This window comes from Chiloscyllium punctatum, chromosome 42 (assembly GCF_047496795.1).
Source record: "Chiloscyllium punctatum isolate Juve2018m chromosome 42, sChiPun1.3, whole genome shotgun sequence".
Lineage (NCBI taxonomy): Eukaryota > Metazoa > Chordata > Chondrichthyes > Orectolobiformes > Hemiscylliidae > Chiloscyllium > Chiloscyllium punctatum.
Genome location: NC_092780.1, coordinates 7,088,092 through 7,115,848, shown reverse-complemented (window position 1 = coordinate 7,115,848; position 27,757 = coordinate 7,088,092). Strand labels below are relative to the sequence as shown.

Below are 27,757 nucleotides of genomic sequence, written 5' to 3'. Positions count from 1 at the left end.
TACTGCCTGCAGAGCTAGAACATCCTTCCTCCAGAGGATAGCAGCTCTGGGCTCAGCGTTCTGAGCTTCAGACTATTTTGCTGAGTTCTGTTGGCCACAGAGACTCAGAGAGCAAACTCTCTTCTTGACTTATTCCTGGTGAAAATGATGATGTCAAGTCGATGGCAAGCTCCTTGGTCAATGGTTTCATGGAGCATGACTGAAAAGTGTGGCTGTGGAAAAGCACAGCGGATCGGGCAGCATCCGAGGAACAGGAGAGTCAGTGTTTTGGGCCGGAGCCCTTAATCAGGAATGGCTGATGAAGAGCTTATGCCGAAAATGTCAACTCTCCTGCTCCTCGGAGGCTGCCTGACCAACTGTGCTTTTCCAGCATCACATTTCCTGATCCTGATCTCCTGCATCTGCACTCCTCTCTTTCTTCATGGAGCATGATGCCAGCCATTTGGATAATCTGGAATCATTCCGATGGAAATAGCTGACTGATGGACGGAGAGTGAGATAGCTGTGATTGCTCACCTTCCTGGTGTATTAAAGGGATGAACTTCTCCGTGCACACTGGGCACTTGGAGCAGGCACGATATGATTCCCTGCAGAGGACACTGGAGGTTGGAAAAATTCCTGCAATTTCATTGGATTATCTTTGGGAATCAGACAGAACCATCCCAACAGGGGAGATTAGATGGATGGATGGGTGTAGCAGAGTGTACATGGGATTGAGGGGCAGAGTGGCCTTTTCTTTTTCCATGATCTCCTCTGTTCTCACTGATTGCTGACATGAAAAGTAGAAACTAATTGATAAGCTCAAACAGGAGGCTGGACAGAGTAAACAGGGAGGTGTCGCGACCCCACGTCAAAGAGAAAAAGAACAAGATTTAAAAGGACGAGCAAACAAAGCAAGGGTGATGTGAGAAAACGTCTTTTGACTCAGTGAGTGGATGGCACAGCATAGTGTGGTGGAGGCAGGTTCAAGTGAGGCATTCAGGAGGGGCTTTGGATGGTTACTTGGAGAGAAATCGTGTGTTGCGATATGGGGAAAAGGCTGGAGATTAGCAATAGATAATAGGGGTGGGTGTGATGGGCTGAATGGCCTCCTGCTGCACTGTAACAATTCTGTGATTCCATGGTGCTGCATGGTTGGAATGTACCAACCCAACTTTATGCACTGTGAAGGTCATCAAAGCCAGGTGTACCTGAGAACTCTATGGGAAGCTGGGGAAGTGATTGCTGGGCCCTTTGCTGAGATATTTGTATCATCGATTGTCACAGGTGAGGTGCCAGAAGACTAGAGGTTGGCTAACGTGGTGCCACTATTTAAGAAGGGTCGTAAGGAAAAGCCAGTGAGCGGTGAGCCTGATGTCGGTGGTGGGCAGGTTGTTGGAGGGAATCCTGAAGGACCAGATTTACATGTATTTGGAAAGGCAAGGACTGATTAGGGATAGTCAACATGGCCTTGTGTGTGGGAATTCATGTCTCACAAAATTGATTGAGTTATTTGAAGAAGTAACAAAGAGGGTTGATGAGGGCAGAGCGGTGAACGTGATCTATATTGACTTCAGTAAGGCGTTCGGTAGGATTCTTCATGGTAGACTGGTTAGCAAGATTAGATCTCATGGAATACAGGGAGAACTAGCCATTTGTATACAGAACTGGCTTGAAGCTAGAAGACAGAGGGTGGTGGTGGAGGGTTGTTTTTCAGACTGGAGGCCTGTGACCAGTGGAGTGCCACAAGGATCGGTGCTGGGTCCACTGCTTTTCATCATTTATGTAAATGATTTGGATGTGAACATAAGAGGTATAGTTATTAAGTTTGTAGGTGACACCAAAATTGGAGGTGTAGTGGACAGCGAAGAAGGTTACCTCAGATTATAACAGGATCTTGATCAGATGGGCCAATGGGCTGAGAAGTGGCAAATGGAGTTTAATTTAGATAAATGCGAGGTGTTACATTTTGGGAAAGCAAATCTTAGCAGGACTTATACACTTAATGGTAAGGTCTTGGGGAGTGTTGCTGAACAAAGAGACCTTGGACTACAGGTTAATAGCTCCTAGAAGGTGTTTGGTATGCTTTCCTTTATTGGTCAGAATATTGAGTATAGGAGTTGGGAGGTCATGTTGCAGCTGTACAGGACATTGGTTAGGCCACTGTTGGAATATTGCATGCAATTCTAGTCTTCTTCCTTTCAGAAAGGTGTTGTGAAACTTGAAATGGTTCGGCAAAGATTTACCAGGATGTTGCCAGGATTGGAGGGTTTGAGCTATAGGGAGAGGCTGAACAGGCTGGGGCTGTTTTCCCTGGAGCGTCGGAGGCTGAGGGGTGACCTTATAGAGGTTTACAAAATTATGAGGGGCATGGATAGGATAAATAGACAAAGTCTTTTCCCTGGGGTCGGGGAGTCCAGAACTAGAGGGCATAGGTTTACGGTGAGAAGGGAAAGATATAAAAGGGACGTTAGGGGCAACTTTTTCACGCAGAAAGTGGTGCGTGTATGGAATTAGCTGCCAGAGGATGTGGTGGAGACGGTACAATTGCGACATTTAAGAGGCATTTGGATGGGTATATGAATAGGAAGGGTTTGGAAGGATATGGGCCGGTGCTGGCAGGTGGGATTAGATTGGGTTGGGATATCTGGTCAGCATGGACGAGTTGGACCAAAAGGCCTGTTTCCATGCTGTACATCTCTCTGAATCTATGACTCTATGAGTTAAAGTATTTGGTTACAGATAACACGTTTTTGACTCGTCATCTTTGTGTGGCTTATTTTGACAAAGTTTATCCTTGCTGTTTCCTCATAGCCCCACAAATTACTTTCTTTTCAATTCTGTTTAAAAACAATATATGAGAGGCTGTGAGATGAACTCTCAACTTCAGCAGTAACAAGATGCAAAATTGAGTTGTCTTTGAAGGTTTGGTGAATGTTTGCATGAACATTGTTGAATGATTTTCAACAAAGAACAGGAATATACTCCAACAAAGCTTTCCTTTCAAGATCATCGAACAATGATAAACATTGCGCAGAGAACAATCAGTTCAAGAACATGGTGTTACATTGAATGGAAACAACATTGCATGTGGTTGAAAGTTCTATTTTCCCATCATGCTTCGGGTGCTCCCTCAGCTTCAGTAACGAGACTGGGACAGAAAATAAGAAGCAAAGGGCATCAAGCTGAAGACAATCTAGATAAAGGACAATAACTTACAAAACTTGCTCCTTGCATCCCCAGTCACCCCAACCACGTCCAATACTGACTCATCGTAATTCAGTTGTATTGTTTGCTAGTGGTCAAATATAGGATATAGTGGTCAAATTGAATATAGAGGAAAATTCTATTTGAACCTTTTGGGCAGTTTGAGGCTGGACATCATGTGATCAAAAATCTGAGGAATGGGTTTGATCGGATTCAGTAATGTTCAATTATCGTTAAGAACTTTGGGCGGCACGGTGGCACAGTGGTTAGCACTGCTGCCTCACAGTGCCAGAGACCTGGGTTCAATTCTCCGCCTCAGGTGACTGACTGTGTGGAGTTTGCACATTCTCCCCGTGTCTGCGTGGGTTTCCTCCGGGTGCTCCGGTTTCCTCCCACAGTCCAAAGATGTGCAGGTTATGTGAATTGGCCACGCTAAATTGCCCATAGTGTTAGGTGACGGGATAAATGGAGGGGAATGGGTGTGGGTGGCGGGTCGTTGTGGACTTGTTGGACCGAAGGGTCTGTTTCCGTGCTGTATGACTCGATATTTTAAGTTCACTGCAGCTGTAGTTTATGAATCTGAAAGCATTAACAATGAACGGTACCAAGAGAGAAATAGTTTGATGTAATGCTTAATGGAACTTAGACTCAACGACATTTTGCAGCAATGTACAGGAAAGCAGAACAGATTAAACAAAACCATGTTCACATCTCAGTGTCGCTCTTTCTCACACTTATCTACAGACCTGTATCAGTGAGAGTTAGAGCTGTATTGGGGATGCTGTTAGTCAAGTAGGATTCCAGATTCTCAGTCTGCACCTTATCACCGTCCAGCGGGAGCAGCTTATCTTGTTTCCTCATACAAAGGAGAGAATCCACCAGCACAGAAAGAGGCCATCCAGCCCACCCTGGACAAAAGAGCTGATTACAGTCCCTTCCTCAAGCTTTCTCCCTATCTTCCTGCAAAGCGCCAAATGCATAACCAATTAGTTTTAGAAAGAGTTTGAATCCACTTCCAGCACCCTTCAGTGCATTTCAAATCATTACTACTTGGGTGAGAACAATTCTCGTGATTTCACCTTTAGCGAATTATTTCGACCTTTGGTTGGTGACCCTTTACTTGAGAAATCAATTTCTCTCTGCCCACCATGTCGAAACCCCTGCATCATTTTGTATATTACTGTTAGGTCTTACATTAACTCAATTTTCTTTCACATGAGAACTCAGAGCAGAAGGAGCCAATTCAGCCCCTAGAGATTCCTCTGCTGTTTAATGCGATCATGACCTTATCTCAGTTTCAACTCCACTTTGCTGCCTTCTCCCCATAACCCTTCAACCCATTACTGATTAAAAGTCTGGCTATCTCCTCCTTTAAAGTATTCAGTAACCCAGCTTCCACAGCACTCTGGGATAAGGAATTCCACAGATTCATGACCCTTTGAGAGAAATAATTCCTCCTCTTCTGTTTTAATAGTGCCAGCTCTTAGCCTCAATCTATGCCTGCTCATTCTCACTTGCTTTACAAGGAGAAACATCCTCTCTCTGTCTACTTTGTCAATCCCCTTACCTATCTCAATTCGATCTCCTCTTATTGTTCGAATCTTGTCTGCGTACAGGTCTATACTCTTCAATCTGTCCTCATAGGACAAGCATTTCACCTCAGGTATTCCTCTGTGGACCTTTTCTCTGTGTTGCCTCCAATGCAGTTCCATTCCTCCCCAAGTACAGGGACCAAAACTATTTGCAGTCCCCCAAATTCCTGCTTCTTCGGTCTCTGAACAGAACAGTAGTCTCTCAGCACTGGGATGATCCTGGTAAATGTGTCACGTACCCTTTCTAAAACGTTCTTCAAGTGTCATGCCCTGAGTACTCATGTGAAGCCTTAACCAGGGATCTGTAAAGAATGTTATCCTTATTTCCTCAAGAATCTATATTATTCTCGAGCTGTTCAGTGGGTAAATGTTCATGGTGTGACCTGAGTTATTTGTAACTATTCAATGGGGGATCCAGACAGACAAATGTAGTCCTGTTGTTGACTTGCTTGTCCTTCTCTCTACTTGACAGCTTGGTTTGGTGTTACCAGTTGGATGCATTCCCTGGGAGGGACCCTCAATAAGTCTCCATACGCCTGCCCTTAACTTATCCTCCAGGTGCAAAGCTTTCCAGCAGCCATGTGGAAAACTGACAGAGTGTAGACTTTGCAGTTTGCTCCAATTTAATTTGAATTCCCTTATCTAGTTTGACCTCAGTACATTATTAGGGAATAGAAAAGTGAACAGACCGGCCCATTTCTTCTGAGAAAGGTTTGGATAATGACCCAATGGGGGTCTTTAAAAAGATTTGCTCAGATGGACATATTTCCACTCATTCGGGGGAGAGGCGTTACAGGTAAAGAGTTCATAAAAGCATCAGAAAGTCATCTCAGGAGAAATCAGAAATTGCTGGGAAAACTCAGCAGGTCTGGCAGCATTTGTGGAGTGAAATCAAAGAATCCAGTTCTAAACAAGAGTCACTAAACCCAACTCGTTAACTCTGATTTCTCTCCACAGAAGGTGCCAGACCAGCTGAGTTTTTCCAGCAATTTGTGTTTGTACGATTTTCCAGCATTCGCAGTTTTTTGGTTTATTGTTTAGGAGAACTCACTTCACCTGAAGAGTCCTGACAATGAGGAATTAGCTGCTGTCAGTAACAGTTCAGACTAAAAAAAGTCAATGCTTTTCAGGGGAAGCTAGCTAAAGCCCAAGATTGAGAAAGGTATAGAGGGACAGAAGTTAATATGATGAAATGAATAAGGGTGGGAGGATAATTGTATAAAGCATAGTGCCAGTTTGAATCATTTAGGCCAAATAGCCTGCCCTTTGTATTGTAAATACTGTCCAAGTGACACTGGATAAAAGCAAGTTATTGCGGATGCTGGAATCTGAAACCAAAAAAAGAGAAAATGCTGGAAAATCTCAGTAATCTCAGCTTTGACAAAGGGTCAGTTAGACTAGAAATGGCAGCTCTTTTCTCTCCTTACAGATGCTGTCAGACTTGCTGAGATTTTCCAGCATTTTCTCTTTTGTGCTGTCCAAGTAACGTGTTTCGGTTTAATACAGTATTGTGTAATTATATTTCTATCCAGCAGATGGAGCTGAGCTTTCTAGTTACATATGCACAAGATGCAGGCACCAACTGGCTGGGGCAGAATTTATTGTCCATCCCTAACTGCCCCAGAGAGTGTGTGATAAGCTGCTGTTTAGACCCTCACTGTCCATTTGCATCAGCAGGCAGTGAGTTTCATCAATGGTGAAGCAACAGCAAGCTAATGGAATGATCCTCGGTCCAGGGCTTCCAATGGTCAGAGAGTTGTTATTGCAGTGAAAATGGGAGTTGTACAGGGGACCCTGCGGAATTCCCATCATAGCAGACTTTCTGAAGGAATTGCTCGGGGAAATTGAAGATTCCACTCCACCTAAATCAGAAAAGATGGAGAGTTCTGCTTCAGCTAAGTAAATAGTTACTCAGGAAAGGTCAGACTATTAAATACATTGCCTACTCCTGAGTAGCTGTTTAACTGAACACAGCTTCCCTTGCTCATATTTACCTCAAGCATCCAACTACCCGTCCTCCCCCAACCTGATCCTTCCTCAGCTCCGGATCCGAATCCCATCCTCGCCACATATCCCACCCCCCCTTACCCCTGAGAGCTGGCCTCTCTACACCCAGCTCCCCTCCCCCACTCCCGGCCCAACCACCTCTGCAACACCAACACCCCTCGCCCCCAACAAAATGTTTTAGTCTCAACCACTTTCAGTGGCAGAGAATCCCACAGGCTGCCCACTCTCTGGGTGAAGACGTTTCTCCTCATCTCAGCCCCAAATAGCCCACCCACCCTATTATCCTTAGACTGTGACCCCTGGTTGTGGACTTCCTGGTCATCAGGAACAAACTTCCTCTATTTACCCTGTCTGGCTCTGTTAGTATTTTATAGATTTCTATGAGATTCCCCTCTTCTAGACTCCTGTGAATACAATCGTAATCGATTTGGCTTTCTGTTCGTATGTCTGTCCTACCCATCGCAGGAATCAGGCTGGTAAACTATTGTTGCACTCCCTCTACAGCCAGGCTGAGAGTGAGATGAGTCAATGTCATTGTGGTAGATCAATTAAAGCACAGGAAAAAGAACATTATTTCATGAATTCAGAATTACTTCTACAACACACAATAATTACCAGCTGCTATTCTCTGATTGTACATTCAAGGGGTGCTACCTCTGCACGATTGTCCTCAGGTATTGAATTCACGTCTCCTCAACAACCCAAGGAAGAGATCAGAGGCCCCTTCAGAAATCACCTTGCTACAAATTTTCTCGGAATCTATCTGTTTATTAACGATGAAACTATCAGACAGGGGGACACAGGCCAGTGAATCGGGTAATGGGAATGTATTCACTCTGCAATTGGTGTGGGAGCTCAGGGCTAGCGAATGGAAGGAGATCAGGAGGCTGCAGGAACAAAATCATTGAGCTGACAACCCCAGGAAAGAGTTTGCAATCATCACTGCCCGGTGTGTGAATGAACGATAAAGGACAGAGAGACAGGGTGGTTAACAAAATGATTAGGATACTTGCCTTCATTGCTCAGAGCTTAGAGTATCAGAGTTGGGGTGCTCTGTTGAGGTAGAACAGGGTGAGGCCCCTTCTGGAGTACCGTGTGCAGTTCTAGTCACACTGTTAAAGGAAGGATATCGTTAAACTGGAGAGGATTCGGTAAAGATTTCCCAGGAATGGAAGATTTGAGTTTTAGGGAGAAGCTGGATAGGCTGAGACCTTTATCCATTGGAGAGTATGAGGTAGAGGGGTTTCCTTATAGAGACTTTTAAAATTATATGAGGTATAGGTAAGATGATTGGCAGGTGTCTTTTTCCTCGGGTGGCAGACTTCAAAACTGGGACCATATTTTCAAGGTGAGAGGAGAAATGTTTAAAAAGGACATGATGGGCAACCTTTTTTACATAGAGACTGGCTCACATGTGGAACAAACTGCCAGAGAAAGTAATGGATGCAGGTACAGTTACAACATTTAAAAGACATTTGGATAAGTTCATAAATAAGAAGTGTTTGGAGAGATTTAAGCCAAACGCAGGCAGGTGGGACTAGTTTAGTTTGGGATTATGGTCAGCATGGACTGGTTGGGCCGAAGGGTCTGTTTCCATGCTGGATGATTCTATGACTGACCGGGAAGCAACTCCCAGATCCTCCTGCACTCAATTCCCACAGCCCGAACCTTCACATCAGCCAGCAACCAGTCTGACACCAGGATTGCTGTTCCCCAGGCCTGTCACCTTCACCCATGGATTCACCCATACCTCCTCTCCCACCCCTGAACCCCCACTCTGACAAACCCCCATTATGTTTTTAAACAGGTCCAAAACCAACCTCCTGTTAGTTCCCACTGTCCTCCCTAGACTGAGTGACACATTCACGTAATAACTGAGTTGCGATCATTATCATCAATTGTCAAAAAACCCCATTTGGTTCACTAATGTCCTTCAGGGAGGGAAATTGCCATCCCTACCTGGTCTACATGTGGCTCCGGACCCACTGCAATGTGATTGACCTTTATCTGCCCTCTGAAATGTCCAAGCATGCCACCTGGTTCAAGGGCAATTACAGATGGACAATAAACATTGGCCTTACCACTGATGCCCATTGGAGAATAACAGAAGAGTTATGCTGTAAAATACTCACCAGTTTCTCTGGAATGCCAGAGAAATGAAAACTATTGTACCTTAAGTCGCTTGAGAGTAATGTGTTTCTCTTCACCCGTTTAACATAAATCAATTCTCTTATTCTCAACATGCCCACAGTCTGCCTGCTGTGTCAGCCTTTCCTGCCGACTCCTCTCTAGGTTCATAATCCTTAATATCTTTCCTACCCTCCAGCCTCAACTTCAATTATTTTTATGCCAAATCGCTCTTGTGTGAAGAGAGAGATCTTCTGAATGCACACAGCACTCTGTGAAATACTGCTACATTAGTCAAAATAACTACACTTTGGACTGAGGAAACCATGGTCTGGTTCTGCATAATGGACTTGATATAACTAGTATGGCTGTCTGACTCAAGGATCTCATGGCCTGGATTTGTCAGGTGAATGTATTAACCAAATCAAAGGACTGGGATGAAAGGACTGGGATGGACTGGTTCTTTGGAAATTGAAAAGTTAAATACTGCAAATGCTGGAAATCTGAAACGAAACAAGACCAAGGAATATTCTGCTGGTTCATCAGCTCTTGTAGAAAGGAAACAGAATTAACGATCAGAATCTTAAAGGTGGTGTGGGCTTTGGTGAGATTTGTGACAGAATTTGACAAAATGTCCAGGGAGACACGTCTCAATTTTGGGAGCCATCTTCTCCATTGTTTCTGGTTTTGATAAATAGCAAATTCCTCATAGGGCAGCAGAGAATGACCAAGTAAAGGAGATTGCTGTTTGTTAAATACAACTCATCCCATTAATACTCAGTTTCCTATCTCACCAAACTCCAACAGGTTAGTCGTAAAGGACATGCAGCAAGGAAACCAGAGGCAGGTACCTGGTGATCTCAGCTCGCCAATTGCCCCAAATGACCTCCATGTTGGACAATAGCCACCGCTCCATGGGCACTGGTCACAAGAAACCTGTGTCCACAGACATTAGCATCTAACATGTGCCAGCCTCTAAGAACCCTCATGGCATACCTGGATTCGAATGCTGCCACGGCAGATGGTGGAATTGGAATTCAATAAATATCTGGAATTAAGAGTCAATGATGATAAGGAATCCATTGTCAATTGTCGGGAAAAACCCATCTGGCTCACGAAAGTTCTTTAGAGGAGGAAATTGCCTTTTATCAAAACCTGGTCTGGCCTACACGTAACTCCACACCTACAGCAATGAGATTGACTCTTAACTGCCCTTTGGGCAAATAGGGATGGACAAGAAATGCTGGCCCAGCCAGCGATGCCCTCATCCCATTAATGAATTTTTAAAATAATCCCCTTAAAGGATGTTTCTAGAACTCAATAACTCTCATTGTAATGCTGCGTTATGGACACTGTGCCCCCCTTACTTTGCCAATCTGCACTTTACCCCCTCAGGCCGGGCTGCCAGGTTCCCAGGATTGCTGCCTTCTGCACTGCTGTTTAGCACAGACACAAAGGGAGACACCTCGTCACTACTGTCAGCAGGTTTCAGTCACGTCAATGGGAAGAACCTACACCCGGGGTGGAGTCGGTGGGGGCCAACCTCACTAAGTCGAGGACAGCTCTGATACCAGTCCAAGGAACAGGAGTGGGAGAAAGGCAGCTGTAAACAGGAGATGAAAGCAGGTCACATGGTCCTTACAACGGAGGGGGGTGTGCCCTGAGTGAGGTACCAGGCAGGGTTAGTGCTGACAGGGTGCGTGAGTGTGAGGGAAGAAAGATGGTTCAGCCAATAGTGAGAGTAATAGAACATGAGCCTTGGTGGCAGGTGGGTACAGGAGCAGAGATGTGGTGAGGGTGAGGTCTCAGAGAGAGGATGGGGGGCATTTACACTGGCAGAGTGAAGAAGGTCCTTCCTGCATTGCTGGGCATCGCTCCAGACGCTGAGACTGCACTGACCCGGGTGTACCTCAGCCCAGGCTGGCACAGTCTAGTGTCATGGCATCCACTACCAGTCCTGGGAGAAGGTCAGGTCCCAGGTCTGCATATTCCATCCAGTAGGACCCCCAGGCCCCTGCTGACCAATTAGGATGCTGCCTTCCTCCGGGCGGCCATGCCCGGGGCAAATGTCACAGCACAGTCAATGACACAGCGCTAATATTACGGGCAGCTGCAGATGGAGTGCAGGATCCACGCAGTGCCCGCCCGGATGCACAACGTGCTTTTAAAGATGGCACTGACATGAAGGGTGCCAGGAAGTTCTGGGACATCTGCTGAGTGCTGAGTCATTCTGGGAATGGCTCGTGTTGAGACAAAGCAAGAATTGGAGGAGCGATGCCGTAGGCAGGACAGAAAGTTAACGAGGTCAAGTTTGGAAGGACATGGCGAGAAAACACAGTAGACCTCACAGTGCAACTCGCTCCAAACATCTCAAAGCAATCCGGACACAGCCGCAAAATGTAGCATTCAGCTCAAAGTGTTTGGTCAATGGCCTTTCATCAGAACGTCATTGGTCTGCAATGTTGATTCTGACCAGGGGTTTAGTCTGAGAACTGGAGTCCCTCCGTGAGGGAAACTTGGAGACTACAGAGGTAAGAAGGTCTGCTAAATCTTCCGGCATTCCCGTTCCTGACTGGCTGCTGCTGAGCTCTCCATCGAAATTAGGACCCTGTCCTGGAGTTGTCAGCCAATCAGAGTCAGCACTGCAGCAGATCCACTCCGACCCTACAGTAGGGGATCACTGCCAGGAAAGGCAGGTATTAAAACCAGAGGACATTGGAAAGAAATTAGGCCATTCAGCCCATCGAGTCTGCCTGGCCATTCTTTCAGGGCTGATAAGTTTCTCAACCCCATTCTCCCGCTTTCTCCCCGTAACCCCTGAGGGATGGGTTTCAGTGTATGGAGGTCACAGTGAGGGGGTTGGGAAGGTAGGATGTTTCAAAGTGAGGGTTGACTCTCAGGAGCTACCCTGTCCTCTAGGACCAATCCTCCGATCTTGCACAGATTAGGGTCGATCAGGGTAGGATCAGGGTGAGTCTTCCTCATTGATCAGGAGCTGAAGTCATTGCAGGCCTGAGGGAAGGAGGAGGCCCTTTTGTAGTTGTCACTTGAGCTCTCAATGGCCTCAAATTGAGTGCAGGCTGGGGAAGCTGACTTGGGGCCTTACTGTTGAGTGCTCAGTCCCTGTGGGAGTGAGAAGGCTAGTGGGTATCCCCCAATGCCAAACTGCTGAGTTCTCCCCCACCGTCACTCCCCTGCCCTCTGCTCCTTTCTCACTGCTGCAGCCTGAGGTGCTGTGCATTTCCAATATTTTCAGTTCTGAATCTATACAAATGGACTTGCATTGGCCAAATGACAGGCCGTCCCACAGCCTCTGAAAGGCAGTGTTAACATTCAGGCAGCGGATCCCCTTGGCAGCTTCTGAGGAAATGCTTCTATGTTAAACACTTATTCAGATGTCATTCATTTCCAGAACTTTCTTTAAGAGGGTGCTTTCCGTCTTTGTGTCTGTTCTCCTTATCCAGTTCTAATGAATAGACTAACACAGGCCAGCTCAGTATAAGGGAAACTTTACCTCAGCCTTACAAGTGAAGCTGGGCTGAAACATGGTTTGATTTCCCAAAGGGATTGTGAATTTATCCAGTTCACAGCAGACCTTTTACACCTGGGAAATTGTATAAATCTCAGTGCTTTAGCCTCTAATAGCACATCGTAGAGAGGGCGAGGATTTCACGTGACAGAATTATAAAGCAGAAGAGCGATGTGAGAATGTGGCTAGTTTAATATTAAACTGGGAGTGGAGACGGTAGGGGAAGCTGAGAGAGAGATGCAGCAGTAAATGGTGTCACATGAGACTTGAGAGTGTGTCTAACAGACCTATATTTAGTCAGCAATTTACAACCACAACTTACACAAAAAAGTAAGAAGCCTGACTTAGCCTGAGGCAAATATCAGCAAGAAATAGATTCTGGATAATGAAGGCAGTCTTTAAACATGACTTTGGGGCTAGGACCAGGGGCTGTCTGTTTGTGTGGGCCATGAGGATTTCCTACAATTCGTGGGATGGCAGGAGTTAGCTTCTGGAAGAAAGAGAGGTTACATTCTCCGGTCTGCTGAAATTGTTACTTCTGCCCCAAATAGATAAAGGATATCTTGTTTGAAGAACATTCTCTTGGCTCTCTGCCTCAAACTAAAAATTTTCTTTCACAATCAGCACATTGTCTGTGAGGGCAGTGACCATTACAGCAATCCATTGGTCAGTCCATTACACACCAACCCCACCCCTCCCCCCTGCCACAAGATTAAAGTCCCTCCAGAGGAAGGGAGGGGCAGACTGACCTCAGCCAGAAGCTGGGTGTCCATCTCCAACACACCTCAGAGCATCCCCACTGTCAGGGTCAGGGACAGGATAAGCTTGGGAAATCTGGTCAGCATGGATGAGTTGGGCTGAAGGGTCTGTTTCCATCCCGTGTGACTCTATGACTCGCAACGAATGGCTGCTGCAATGTGATCTCACAGCTCTGATGGTGGCCATTCAGCCCATCGTGCCTGTGGTATTTCTTTGGCAGGACTCTCCGATGAGCCCTATTTCCCTGCGATATTTCCTTGTTCTTCCCCACTCGTGCAACAACTTCTTATTTACATATTCATCGAATTCCTTAATGTTTAATCTGCTTTCACTGCCCGCTCAGGCAGGACATTCCAGTTCTTGTTTAAATAAAAATTCCTCCCAATCTTGATCCCCACCCCCAACTGTGACCAATTTTGCCAATCGACTTAAATCTGTGTCATCAGATTCCCATCTGTCCAGCCAGTGCAAACAGTTCCTACTTGTATACACCAATACAGTTTCCAGCACCTTGATGAACACCCTCCCCATCTCCACTCAAAGGAGAATAATCCCAGCTGCTCCCCATATCATTGAAGTCCCTCCATCCCAGTACATAGAATCCCTACTGTGTGGAAAAAGTCCACAGCAATCCTCCGAAGGGTATCCCACCCAGACCCATTCCCCCAGCCCTGCATTTCATAGAACCTGACAGTGCATTACAGGCCCTTCAGCCCACAATGTTGCGCCGACCTGTGGAACCAATCTGAAGCCCATCTTACCTACACTATTCTATTCTCATCCATCCATATCCCATGGCTAACCCACCTAGCCTAGACACTATGGGCAATTTAGCACAGCCAATCCACCTCACCTGCACATCCTTGGACTGTGGGAGGAAACCCATGCAGACAGGGAGAATGCTCAAACCCATACAGACAGTCCCCTAAGGCTGGAATTGAACCTGGGACCCTGGTGCTGTGAGGTAGCAGTGCTAACCACTGAGCCACCATGCCATCCTTTCCTGTCGATGCCTCCACACTGTCTCCTGAACCCTCACTAACCCCCCACCTACCGTCTGGTGACCAGACACAGACATGATCCTTCAGCTGAGGTTGAATGAGATGAGGGTGACAATGTGAGCCTTACTTACACCTGTCCTCTTACTCTCCTCTAGATTCAGATAAATCCAGCTCACACATGATCTCTGCAGATGATGCGGAATACCCCAGGGAGTACAGGACCCTGGGGAATGGAACCCGACGCTTTTCCAACGTGGGCCTGGTTCATACCTCGGAGAGGCGGCACACGGTAATCGCGGCACAAAGCCTGGAGGCTCTCACCGGCATGCAGAAGTCGGACATGGAAAGGAAGAGGGAGGCTTTCCTGGACCACTTGAAGCACAAATATCCTCACCACGCCACAGCCATCCGTGGGCAACAGGAACGGCTTCGCGAACAGGTACAACACCAATACTCATTCCCCATTGTGTAAAACCCAACATCTCACATTGAATTCCCAGAGGTCATATGCAGCCAATTTAAGAAGTGAAGCAAAACAGAATGTTGTAACTCAAAGGCAGACTGCTGCATTGTAAACAAAGGCAGCAATTGCTGGAAAAGCTCAGCAAGCTCTGACAGCAAAAGTGGAGAGAAATCAGGGTTAGCATTTTGGGTCAGGTGATTCTTCTTCAGAACTAGCTTTGGGTGCATTTTAAGCCAGGGTAGCTCTAGCAAGTTAACACTATGTCCTTTCATCTGGAATTTACATTTAACTCAGACTTAAGGGATAAGCGCTGCTCTCTCTGCCTCATACTGTTCGAGCTCGGTCTGAAACGTCTTCAGCAAAGGGTGAGCTGGTTCATTGTACCCATGACCTCATAACACAAAAATGCTAAACAGCTGGGTACTAATTCCTCACTCATTAACAAGTTGGTGAAATCAGGCCTTGTTGAACATATCAGGATCCATTGTTGGATCAGACTATATAATCCTGTTGATGCTAAGTCAGAGCTGCTTGTGACTCAGGCTTTATGTGCTATAGTCCTTTTTACAGACAAAAATAAAAATTCTCAAGCAGCCAACGTTGAGAAACTTTACCAAGTGCAAATGAAAGGCCTGATTTGATACAACAGAGCCAAAGGGATGTGTATAAGGGTGACTGCAAGACTCTGAAATGATAATTGCTCAATTCTTGTCATCAAACCCACCTTTTATGGTTTGCTCTCCTTAGCCATCAGCAAGCTTCCTCTGAATGAAAGTATCCCCAATACCAACAGGTTTATTACATGCCCATCACTTTAATGAAGGATTCAGCTATTGTCTCTGATGGCAATGCTAAAAGATTGATCAAGAGGGAAAGGAGGGGCAAGGAGAGAGAGGGTCCCAGGCTCTAGCTGAAAGCGTGGTCACTATTGGCAACATTTGATGCATGAAGGCCAGAGGTGATGGAAGGAAGGGCTCTGGAGAGTTTTCAGGGACAGTCAGGTGTTGGAGGGAAGTTACACGTGAGGATTGAAATTTTAAACTTCAGTTGAGTAAAACCAATGTAGTTCAGGGAGGACAGCACTGATGGGTGCAGGATAGGATATGGGCATCAGAGGTCTAAGCGAGCTAGGGTTTACAGAGAAAGTTGACCAGGGGAGAATTCAAGTAAGAGCTATACGGACAAGGGTTTCCAGACGAGCTGAGCTGAGGGGGTTTAGAAAAGACCATGTTATGTAGCAGATTTTGATTTGTTGACGGTACCAGTCTGGAGCCAAACAGAGGTCAGGGACATTACTTGGAGATGTGCTAGAATTGACAATAGACAATAGGTACAGGAGTAGGCCATTCTGCCCTTCGAGCCTGCACCACCATTCAATATGATCATGGCTGATCATCCTTAATCAGTATCCTGCCTTAACTCCATAATCCTTGATTCCACTATCCTTGAGAGATCTACCCAACTCTTTCTTAATTGGTGGTGAAGGTACAGAGTTTGAGTCAGAGGCTGAAGACTATGGTTTTGGCCTTTTCAATGTTTTACCAAATGGAACAGCTCATCCAAGATGAAATATCAGGTGGTGGTGTGTCTGGGAGCGAGGTTGGTTGGTGAGAGCCGGGTGCCATTGATGTGTTGCTGAAGTAGGGAGGCGGCGTTTACATATATAAGAAAGTGGAATAGGCCAAGGGTAAATGGTTGGGGAGCTCCAGAGGTAATGAGGGAGGGGTTGGAAGAGAAGTCCCACTGTAGGAGAAGTTTTGGCTCTGATTGGCTAAGAGTGGGACCCAGGTGAGAGCAGTCACACTGTACTGGATAATGGAGGAGAGATGTTGGAGGGTGATGATGGCCACATGGGTGACTTGGGTTAGGGCCATAGCAGTGGGCAGGGTCTGAAAAACCGATACCACTGATCAAATCTGGAGCTGTGATAGGATTGGAAATTTTAAAAAATTCATTCACAAGATGTAGGCATCGCTGGCTGGGCCAGTGTTTATTGCCCATCCCTAATTGCCCAGAGGGCAGGTAAGAATCAACTACAAGAGCCATAGAATCATACAGGATGGAAATAGACCGTTCAGTCCAAACACTCCATGCTTATCATAATCCCAAACTAAACTAGTCCCAGTTACATAGCAACATAGAAAATAGGTGCAGGAGTAGGCCATTTGGCCCTTGAACCTGCACCACCATTCAATTTGATCGTGCAATCGCAGTACCCCACTCCCGCTTTCTCTCCGTACCCCTTGATCCCTTTAGCTGTAAGGGCCATGTCCGCTCTCTCTTGAATCTATCTAATGAACTGGCACCAGCAGCTTCCTGTGGGAGAGAATTCCACAGGTTCCCAACTCTCCGAGTGAAGAAATTCTTCCTCATCTCAGTCCTGAATGGCTCACCCCTTACACTTACACTGTGACCCTCTAGTTCTGGACTTCCCCAACATCAGGAGCATTCTTCGCACATCTAGCCTGGCCAGTCCCATCAGGGTTTTATAGGTTTCTATGAGATTCCCCTCGATTCTTCTAAATTCCAGCAAGTACAAGCCCAGTCAATCCAGTCTTTCCTCATTTGTCAGTCTCATCTCTCCAAACCTTTTCTATTCATGTATTTATACAAATGTCTTTTAAACTTTGTAACTGTGTCTGCATCCACCACTCCCTCTGGAAGTTATTCCACACATGAACCACTCTGTGTAACAAAGTTACCCCCCTGTCTTTTTAAATCTTTCTCCTCTCACTTTAAAAATACCCCACCTTGCCTTGAAATTTGCCACCCTAGAGAAAAGACACCTGCCATTCACCTTACCTATACCCCTCATGATTTTATAAACTTCAATAAAGTCAACCCTCAACCTCCTACACTCCAGTGAAAAAAGTCCCAGTCTACCCAGCCTCTCCTTATAACTCAGACCCTCCATTCCTGGCAAGATCCTGGTAAATGTCTTCTGAACCTTCTCCAGCTTAATAATATCCTTCCTATAACAGGGAGACCAAAACTGGACACATTATTCCAGAAGAGGCCTCACTAATGTCCTGTATAGCCTCAACGTGACTTCCCAACTCCTATATTCAAAGGACTGAGCAATGAAGACAAGCATGCTAAACACCTTCTTACCCTCCCTGTCTATATGTGACGCAAACTTCAAAGAATTATATACCTGAACCCCTGGTCTCTCTGTTCAACAACAGTATCCAGGCTGGAAATCTGGGTAGTGACTGGATATCGCAGATTGAGAATTGTAAGAGACTTGGAGGTTGATAATTGACAATGTGGGGTCAGGAGATGAGGAAATCATTTACAAAGTCAATGGGGGCAAGGTCATGGAGGCACCTTAAGAAATCTTCAGTTCTACCACCATCTTCAGTCTGATACAGGTAATAGCCCACTCAGAATATTTTGATTAAATCAGACATTCAATAGATATAAATACTAAAGGCATGAAAGGGTATGAGAGAAGATGGGAGTATGGCAGTGAGACCGAGGATCAGCCATGATTGTACTGAATGCTAGAGCAGGCTTGATGGGCTGAATGGCCTACTCCTGCCCCTATTTTCTCAGTTTCTATCAGAGCATTCATTTTACAAACATTGAACTTTACACACAAACTTAATCTTGTTTCATCTCGATTGCCTAACTGATTACTTGACATAGTCCATGGAACAAAGTGGTAATCAATGTGAGGGTTTGTGACGTTTCTCGCGCTTGTGTCCTTTTCCCTGAGTGATGTCATCAACCTTCGCAGTAACATCCTCATCGATGTTCCTGAATCCGTTCCCGACCTCACCCCTCCCTCTGCCTCAAACCCCTTCAGTTCCACAGCCCTCAAGATATCTGTGCTTCTGCAATTCTAGCCTGTTGTTCATCTCTTTAATCACTCCACCATAGGCGGTCATGTCTTCAGCTGTATGTACAATCATTTCAAGCAGAAACAAGCCATTCAGCCCCTCCATCCCTTGCTGCCATTGATTAAGATCATGGCCAATCTAATTGTAGCCTCAAATCCACACTGCCACACATCTCTGATAAGCTGGCAACCGCTCGCTGACAAGACTATTCAAAGATTCTGCGTCCACCATCTTTACAGAAAGATAGTTCCAAAGATTCAAGACTCATTGGGAGAAAAGAAATTTTAACTAATTTCTGTTTCAAATGAGCAACCCTGATTTTCAAACGTTGCCCCAATGTTTTAGATTATCTCACACCTCACCCTGTCAGGAACCTTCAGGATTTCATATGTTTCAACCAGCCCTGAGCTCTGCAACTCTGTCTAAATCTCACCGTCCTCTACCTCTCTTTCCCCCTTGAAAGTGCCCCTTAAGATTTACCGCTCTGACTAAGCTGCAGTCTTTAATGGCTTAGGGTCAAATTGTGCTGAATTGTATTCCTTTTCTTAAATTCATTCACAGGATATGGGTGCCACTGGCTAGGTCTGCATTTATTGTTCCTATCATAGAATCCCTACAGTGTGAAAACAGGCCCTTTGGCCTATCAAGTCCACACTGACCCTCCAAAGAGTATCCCACCCAGATCCCCTCCCCTATTACTTTCATTTACTCTTGACTAATGCACCTAGCCTACACATCCCTGTGACACTGTGGGCAATTTAACATGGCCAATTCACCCTAATCGAGACAGCTTTGGACTGTGGGAAGAAACCGGAGGACCCGGAGGAAACCCACGCAGACACAGGGAGAATGTGCAAACTCCACCAAGACAGTCACCTGAGGCTGGAATTGAACCAGGGTCCCTGGCACTATGAAGCAGCAGTGCTAACCACTGAGCCACCATGCCCTGGGGAAGGTGATGGTGGAGAGTTGTCTTCTTGAACTACTTGAACTAGTCCACGGGGCGTAGGGGCACTCACTGTGCTGTTCGGAAGGCAGTTCCAGAATTTTGACTCAGTGACGGTGAAGGAACCACAATCTAGATCCCATCCTGTGAACTGCTTTACCATAGTAACGCTGTTCTATCAATACAAGTTTTATTTTTACAAAGGGGCCACCTTACTGTAATGTCCTCTAAAGATACTAAGACACAGCACTCAATAGAGACAGCAGTTTCCTGGGAATGTCAAGGCTAGTCCTGTCCTTGAGGATCTCATTAGCAGTGAAATTAGAACATCATACATGTATGGAATGAGCTGCCAGAGGAAGTGGTGGAGGCTGGTACAATTACAACACTGAAAAGACATCTTGATGGGTACATGAATGGGAAAGGTTTAGAGGAATATGGGCAAAATGCAGGCAAGTAGGACCAGATTAGGTTAGGTCAGCATGGACAAATTGAAATGAAGGGTCTGTATCTGTGCTGTACATTGCTATGACTCCAACATGTCAATGGTGTCTCTCCAGCAAGTGCTGGCTTTGTTACCCTCAATTTTTTCTGTTGGGGGAGGATACTGCTGAGATAATACCTGAGACCCCATTTCCTCTGCAAGCTTGATGTAAAAGATTGCTTGGCAAAATTTCAAACAAGAGAGTGACTGTCCTTAACGTCAAGGTCCATTTGACCAGTAGGGCATCCATGATACAATAGATTCAATTGGAATCAGGGAAATCTCTCCTCTGGTTGGAGTCAGACCTGGCACTGAGCAAGGTAGGTGTGGTTGTTGGAGGTCAATCATCTCAGCTCAAGGTCATCTCTACAGGAGTTCCTCAGAGGAGTGTCCTAGACCCAAACATTTTCTGCCTTTTGATCAATGACCTTAACTCCATTGTAAGGTCAGAAGTGAGGATGTTCACTGATGACTGCACCATTCCTGACTCCTCAGATACTGAAGCAGCCCATGTTCAAATGCAGTAAGATCTGGACAATATCCAGGTTTGGGCTGACAAGTGGCAAGTAACATTTGTGCCACACAAATGTCAGGCTATGACTATCTCCAAGAAGAGACAAACTCATCACCACCCTTTGATAGTCAATGGCATCATCATTGCTTATCCCTGGCTATCAATATCCTGGGTATGAGAAACTCAGCTGGACTCACCATATAAACACTGTGGCTATAAGAGCAGGTCAGAGGCTAGGAATCCTGCAGTGAGTAACTCACCTTCTGACTCCCCAAAGCCTGTCCACCATCTACAAGGCACAAGTCAGGAGTGTGATGGAATACTGCCCACTTGCCTGGATGGGGGCAGCCCCAACAACACTTGAGAAGCTTCATACTCTTCAGGGCAAAGCAGCTTGATTGACACAGCATCCACAGACATTCAGTCCTTCCACCGTGTACTCAGTAGCAACAACATGTACCATCCACAAGATGTACTGTAGAAATTCACCAGGACGCCTTAGACAGTGCCTTCCAAACCCATAACCACTGTCATTGAGAATGACAAGGGCAGCAGCTACATGGGAACACCACGATCTGCATGTTCCCCTCAATCCTTGGAAATTTATCATCGTTCCTTCAGTTTCGCTAGGTCATAATCCTGGAACGTCCCCTAAAGGCAGTGTGGGTCTACATGCAGAAGTTCAAGAAGGCAGCTCACCCCCACCTTCTCAAGGACAACCAGGGACAGGCAAGCAATGCAACCAGCAACATTCACATCCACTGAATGAATTTAAAAAGGCAGTGAGCTCTCCCCACTGTCCTGCTCAATATTTATTTCTTAACCAACAGCACTGAGAGAAGGTGACCGTGTTTGTGGCTGCTTGCTGTGCTTCTTGCATTAACATGATGATTGCATTTCATCAGCATTTCAGTGGCTGCATCGTGCTTTGAAACATCCCAACGGTGCTATACAAATGTATGTATTTTTTTTTGAGATGCTGCCATTTTTAGCATCGATGACAACAGACCTGAATGGCATCTTCCAGCAGGTTCATTATTAACATTTGATCTGATGTGAGAAGGTAGCATGCAGCTTGACATCTCCTCTCTCAGTGACACTACATAGAACATAGAAAAGTACAGCGCAGAACAGGACGTTTGGCCCATGATGTTGTGTCAAGGATTAATCCTAATGTAAAATAAAATAACCCAACCTACCCACCCCTCAATTCACTGCTATCCATGTGCATGTCCAGCAGTCGCTTAAATGTCCCCAATGACTCTGCTTCCACCACCACAGCTGGCAACGCATTCCATGCATTCACAACTCTCTGTGTAAAGAACCTTCCTCTGACGTCCCCTCTATACCTTTCTTCTAATACCTTACAACTGTGACCCCTTGTACCAGTCAATCCTGCCCTGGGGAAAAGTCTCTGACTATCGACCCTACAATGCAACTTATTGATTTGCATGTGTTGGCTTTTGCTTTGAAGTTCTTTCTTTAAAGAGAATGTTAGTTCTTTCAGTGGTGGGTTCATGCTCTCCTTTACCGACCTTACCTATCAGCTGGGGAACAGTCATATTCAGCCCATGATAACATAGAACATAGACCAGTACAACCCAGTACAGGCCTTTCAGCCCTCGATGTTGTGCTGACCTTTTATCCTATTCTAACATCACTTGGTTAACTTTAGCTAACTGGAGGTAAGAGTGAAATAGCTGAGTGCTAAGTCGAGAGTGTAGTGCTGGAAAAGCACAGCAGGTCAGGCAGTATCCAAGGAGCAGGAGAATCGACATTTCGGGTGTAAGCTCTTCATCAGGAATGCCCGAAAAGTCGATTCTCCTGCTCCTCGGTTGCTGCCTGATCTGCTGTGCTTTTCCAGCACCCCACTCTGGACTCTGCATCTGCAGCATCTGCAGTGCCCACTTTGTCCTAGCTGAGTACTAACCCTAACACTGCAAGAAGAGCAGAAGAGAAACCCACCCAGGGTTCATTCATGTCCTGCAAGACCATCGAGTGATATCGACTGGGTTCTCTGTTCTTGTGGGTCATGGGTGAAGCCAGAATTGTTCTCACCTCTCATCCCACATACCCCCACTCATTGAAGTACTTAAGAAACAAAGCGAGATTTGAGCATGCTTTAAGTTCAAAGAAAGAACTAACTTCCTTTATACAGTTCAGAGCTTCCCAAATTGTAGGCCATGAAATGCGATATTGGAGTGACAAGTCCTGAAGCAGCAATGACCCATGCAGTTTGGACTGTATGCCGACAGCTGTAAGGTCCCTTAAATGTAGCTCAGGGACTAGCACTGCTGCCTCACAGCGCCTGGGATTCAGGTTCGATTCCAGCCTCCGGTGACTGTGCAAACTCTACACAGACATTCTTCCTGTGTTTGTGTGGGATTCCTCCGACTGTTCCAGTTTGCTCCCACAGTCCAGGGATGCGCAGGCTAGATGGGTTAGCCATAGGAAATACATGGCTACAGGAATGGGGTCTGGGTGGGATGCTCTTTGAAGGGTCGATGTGGACTCGATGAGCCGAATGACCTGCTTCCAGCCTCGTGTGACTGTCTGTATGGAGTTTGCACACTCTCCCGGTGTCTGCGTGGGTTCCCTCCCGGTGCTCCGGTTTCCTCCCACAGTCCAAAGATGTGCAGGTCAGGTGAATTGGCCATGCTAAATTGTCCATAGTGTTAGATGCATTAGTCACAGGGGAATGGCTCTGGGTGGGTTACTCTTCAGAGGGTCGGTGTGGACTTGTTGGGCCGAAGGGCCTGTTTCCACATTGTAGGGAATCTAATCTATAGGGATTCTATGATTCTTAAAATCTTTGTGTAATGTTGTGTTGGTGGCTATGGCCCATGATTATTTCTGCCAACAAGAAACTCATGAGAAGTTCAATGTTTGGTTTGTAAAGACCCTGCCATTTAAACAATTTCCAAGATGCTGAACTTTTCTTTCTTTCCCTGCCCTCCCTCTCTCTCTGGAACAAACCCCCATTTCCCGTGCTCAACAGCAGTCTCCCATCCCCAGGTTACACAGAGACTGAGGCACACGCCAAGTGTTGATAGAGCGATTTTCCTGGCCTTTGGATGTTCCAGAAAACTCTCCAACCAATAGGAATACTTTTTGAAGGATAGTCACTGTTGTAACATAGAACAGAGGAACCAATTTGCACACAGCAATATCCCATACATGGCAATCTGATGGTGACCAGACTGCTTTTGCGTTGGGAGATAATTATTGCACAAAACACCAGCAAATAAATACGCTGGGATCTTCCTAGAAAGGAAGACAGAAACCTGGATTTAACATCTCATCTGAAAAAAGCAGTAAGCCTGACAGAGCAGTACTTCCTCAGTCCTACATCCAGAGGGTGGGCTTGGTCCCTTCAGTCAACTGACAATCTGTTGAGTCAGAGGCTGCCAAGTGAGCCAAGGCAGACAGGTTTTATTTGGGTGTTACTCGAGATGATACTGAAGCAAATGGTATAAATTGGCTCAGGAGACAAGAACCTATGTACCACTTCATGTGACATTGAAATATTGGCAACTCCTTTCACCCTGTTGATGGTATTTGAGCACCTTGTATAGTGAGCGCTGAGCGATGTGATTATCACACAGCTCCCCATGCGAAATGCGTGTATGCCTGACTCCGAGAATAAAGTGCGGCCTCATGTATCTTCACCTGGCATCTGTGTCGCACAGGTATGATTCCTGGAACCCCCCCACCCCCTCCAGTGGGATTGGTAAAGGAGATCTCTCAGCTGCCAGGTGGGTGATATATTCAGCGTGCAGACAGTCTCAGCCCTTGCAAACAGATGCAGAGTTCCCACTGGTGCACGGTGGCTGTAAGCAGTTCATGATGACGTGGTCACAGTCAGGTTTTGGGCTGTCATTTGCAGTGCAAAGTCAGAAGCAGCTCTCCCTGCTGAGTGAGAAAGGGAAAGCGGGGGAGGAGACGTGAAAACCATGTGCTGTATGCTGAAGACCTGATATCAAATATAAGAATCACTCCACTATGCAGCATAAAAGAAGGAGGCCATTCAGCCCACTGGCCTTCATGCTGGTGTATTTGGGACTGTTATCCAATTGCAATTTTTGATACCAACTAGCCACAAAAAGGCATGACCCACTCTCACTAGTATCCCTTACATACAGATGAAGAAGGACACCACTTTGACTGGGACAACACACCCATCCTGGGACAGGCTAAACAGAGACACACACGGGAATTTCTAAAGACCTGGCATTCTGACCGGAACTCCATCAACAAACACATCAATTTGGATCCCATTTACCAATCTCTGAGAAAAAGAACCGGAAATGATATCACCCCAACATAAGAGATCAAGACACATAAATAGAAAGCAGGATAGAATACTAGCGCTTCATTGATGATGTTACCCAGCATGGTGACGAAACGTCTGAAAATAAACCTTCCAGTTCAGTGAGCGAACTTACAACTTGTTATCCAAGTAATGCCATTCCCTTGCTCTTTTTACAATAGCCCTTTAGGTTTTATTTTCCTGTCACTCATTTGTTTGCTAATTGTGGACTCTGCATGAGCTAGATGAGAATAGCGTCCCTGAAGCAGAAAATGGAATGATTGGGATAGGAGGAACCCCAGTTTGTGGCCTTATATGGGTCAGATACTTGAGAGTCTAGGAGGTCTCCAGCACTGAAAAAGGCCCTTTGGTCCATTAAGTCTTTGCTAGTCAAAAACAACCCCTAACTCAGAGGTGGGGATCCTTTTCATGTTGGAAGCTGCATTATGTTAGTTGTAATCTAATAAGGCCGCATCCAAGAAACTTCAATTATTATTCTTCAAAATTCAAATTATTTTGCAAAAATCTAACTATTATGTAATAACTAACTAAAAAAATGAAAAAAATGTGAATTTTAAAGTTAACTAACCTTTTAATGACTTTGTTGTGACTGCTTTTTGTAGGAAAGCATTTGAATATCTGGTTGCAGCATGGAGGTCTACAGTTTTAGCTGGTCCTCTCGATGGGTATCCACCATTTGTGACCTGAAGGGCGTCTTGATTTTGGTTAAGTGGGAGAATGTGGATTCGCAGCAATAAGTGGGGATTATTTTGTTGAATTTTCTTTTACTCTCTGGTATTTTAAATACATTCATTTTAAGATTAAAATGAAAATAATAAAGGACGAAAAACATATTAATAAAAAAAAGATTTGTTCTGCAAAATTTGGATTCATTCAAAAGGCCACACACAATGGCCTCGAAGGCTGCAGGTTCCCCATCCCTGCCCTAACTATTCTATCCCATTTTCCAGCACTTGGCTTACGCCTTGTCATCACGAGCGCACATCCTCATAAACATTATGAGGGTGTCGACCTCTGTCATCCTGACAGGTAGTGAGTTTCAGATTCCCACTACCCTCTGGGTGAAAACGCTTTTCCTCACAACCCCTTTAAACCTTTCGAAACCTCCCGCCCCTTCCTTTAAATCTATGCCCTTTGGTCATTGATTCCACCATCAAGGGGAGACGTTTCTTCCTGTCTACCCTATCTATGTCCCTCACAATTCTATACATGTCCCCTTCTCAATCTCCTCTGCTGCAAGGAAATCACCCCCAGTCGAGGCAATCTCTCTTCATAACTGAAACTCTCCGGTCCAGCAACATCCTAGTAAGTTTCCTCTGACTCTCTCCAATGCTAACACATTCTCCTATAATGAGGATTCCTGAACTGTACACAATACTCTACAATAGCTGTGGGCTAACCAAAGTTTCCTACAAGAGGCCCCTTTTCGGTCATGGCTGACCATGGGTTGCATCCTCGTTGTTCTAGCTTCCTGCTTCCATGAAGCAATGTCGCTTGTGACTGAAGAGACCAATGCTGGATTGACAGTCCCGGTCGCAGAGGTCACATCTCTATGTGGTTGTTGATCTGTTAGAACTGCTACAGTTTCCTACAGTTCCAGCATAAACTCCCTGCTCTCAAACTCTGTTCCTCGGCTAATAAAGGCAAGTATCCCATATGCCTTTGTAATGACTTTATTACATGTCCTGCTATCTTAAGGAACTCATCTACACCAGGGTCCCTCTGACCCTCAGTGCTTCCCGGGGTGAGGGAGGAGTATGGGGATGGGAGCAGAGAGTGGGGGGATGATGGTTTTCCACTGTATCTGCCTTTATGAAGCTGGAAGCACAGTATGAATATTTATGTGAGAACAGTTTGACAATTTTGCTTTAAACAATTAGAGCAAACCTTCCTGCTCTGATTATAATGTTACCGAGATGGAACGATGTGACCAAACTCTCCCCACTTCTCTTAACACCTACCCTTGTTGGGGCAGTAAAGAGGGTACTTTCCATTTAGCTCCCATCTACCTCACCTGCCATTGCGTTTTGCTGGTCATTTTTGACATTGTAAAATGGCCAGATGTCCTGCCAAGTAAGATGTGTGGAATGTTAGCTTTGGCTCAGTACAAAGTGTTTAATAATATTCAGGCTGACAATAATACCAAGCTGTGCAAAGGCAATATCAAAATGCAGAGAAAATCCCAATCTGTTGGCGATAGTATCCAATGGCAATCTATTGCAGAGGGAGAGGTGGAGGCCATTCAGCCCTTTGAGCCAATGCTGCCAACCAGGCAGATCCTGATTGATCCATTTACTGACCTTTGTTCCATAGACCAGAGCCAAACAACAACCTGTCTCTTGCCTCATTGGAGGTTGTCATAAACCCAGGATTTACAGCTTTGATATCCTGGGATATTTTCCGTTAAGTCACTGATAGGAGCAGGCATTGAATTGGAATGTGACTCAGATGTAGTTTGTCTTTGAGCAAATTACTGCAGATTCCGGAATCTGAGCGGAAAACAAAAGGTGCTGGAAACCACAGTGGGTCAGGCCGAGAGAGAGCAAGCTAATGAGTCATCTAGACTCAAATCATTGTGTCTCGCTGTATTGTTTTGGTTCTGTAACCTTCGATGTAATTGCCTTAACAAAAATCTATTAATCCCAGTTTGGAATTAAAGTGGACTCTCCCCCACCCAACAGTAATTTAGTTCAGAGTGAGTTCCAGATTTCCGTTTGTGTAAGGAAATACTCCTTACCATCACCCTATAACTGTCCACATTAGACTCAAGGGCTGTGCCCCATGTCCTGGATTTACAAAGGAAATACTTTCTCACTGTCTGCTCTGTCAACATTTTAAATCATCTTAAACGCCTCAATTAGATCATCTCCTAACTTTACACACTCCAGGGATAGAAGTCTCATTAGTGTAAGCTGTCATCAGAAATAGGCCGTGTGAGTTGTTACAGTCAGGAATATCTGCACAGAATCAGTGTCTG

General features: G+C 45.6%; 1 protein-coding gene across 19 annotated transcripts in view; it reads left to right on the top strand.

Moving 5' to 3' along the window:
- srcin1a (SRC kinase signaling inhibitor 1a) overlaps positions 1-27,757 on the top strand; it is a 525,004-nt gene that overhangs the window by 202,863 nt on the left and 294,384 nt on the right. For all 19 annotated transcript variants that reach the window (XM_072561312.1, XM_072561311.1, XM_072561313.1 and 16 more), the window contains one exon: positions 14,357-14,640. In XM_072561312.1, coding sequence (XP_072417413.1) covers positions 14,357-14,640 — 284 coding nt within the window. The remainder of the gene's footprint in view (positions 1-14,356; positions 14,641-27,757) is intronic.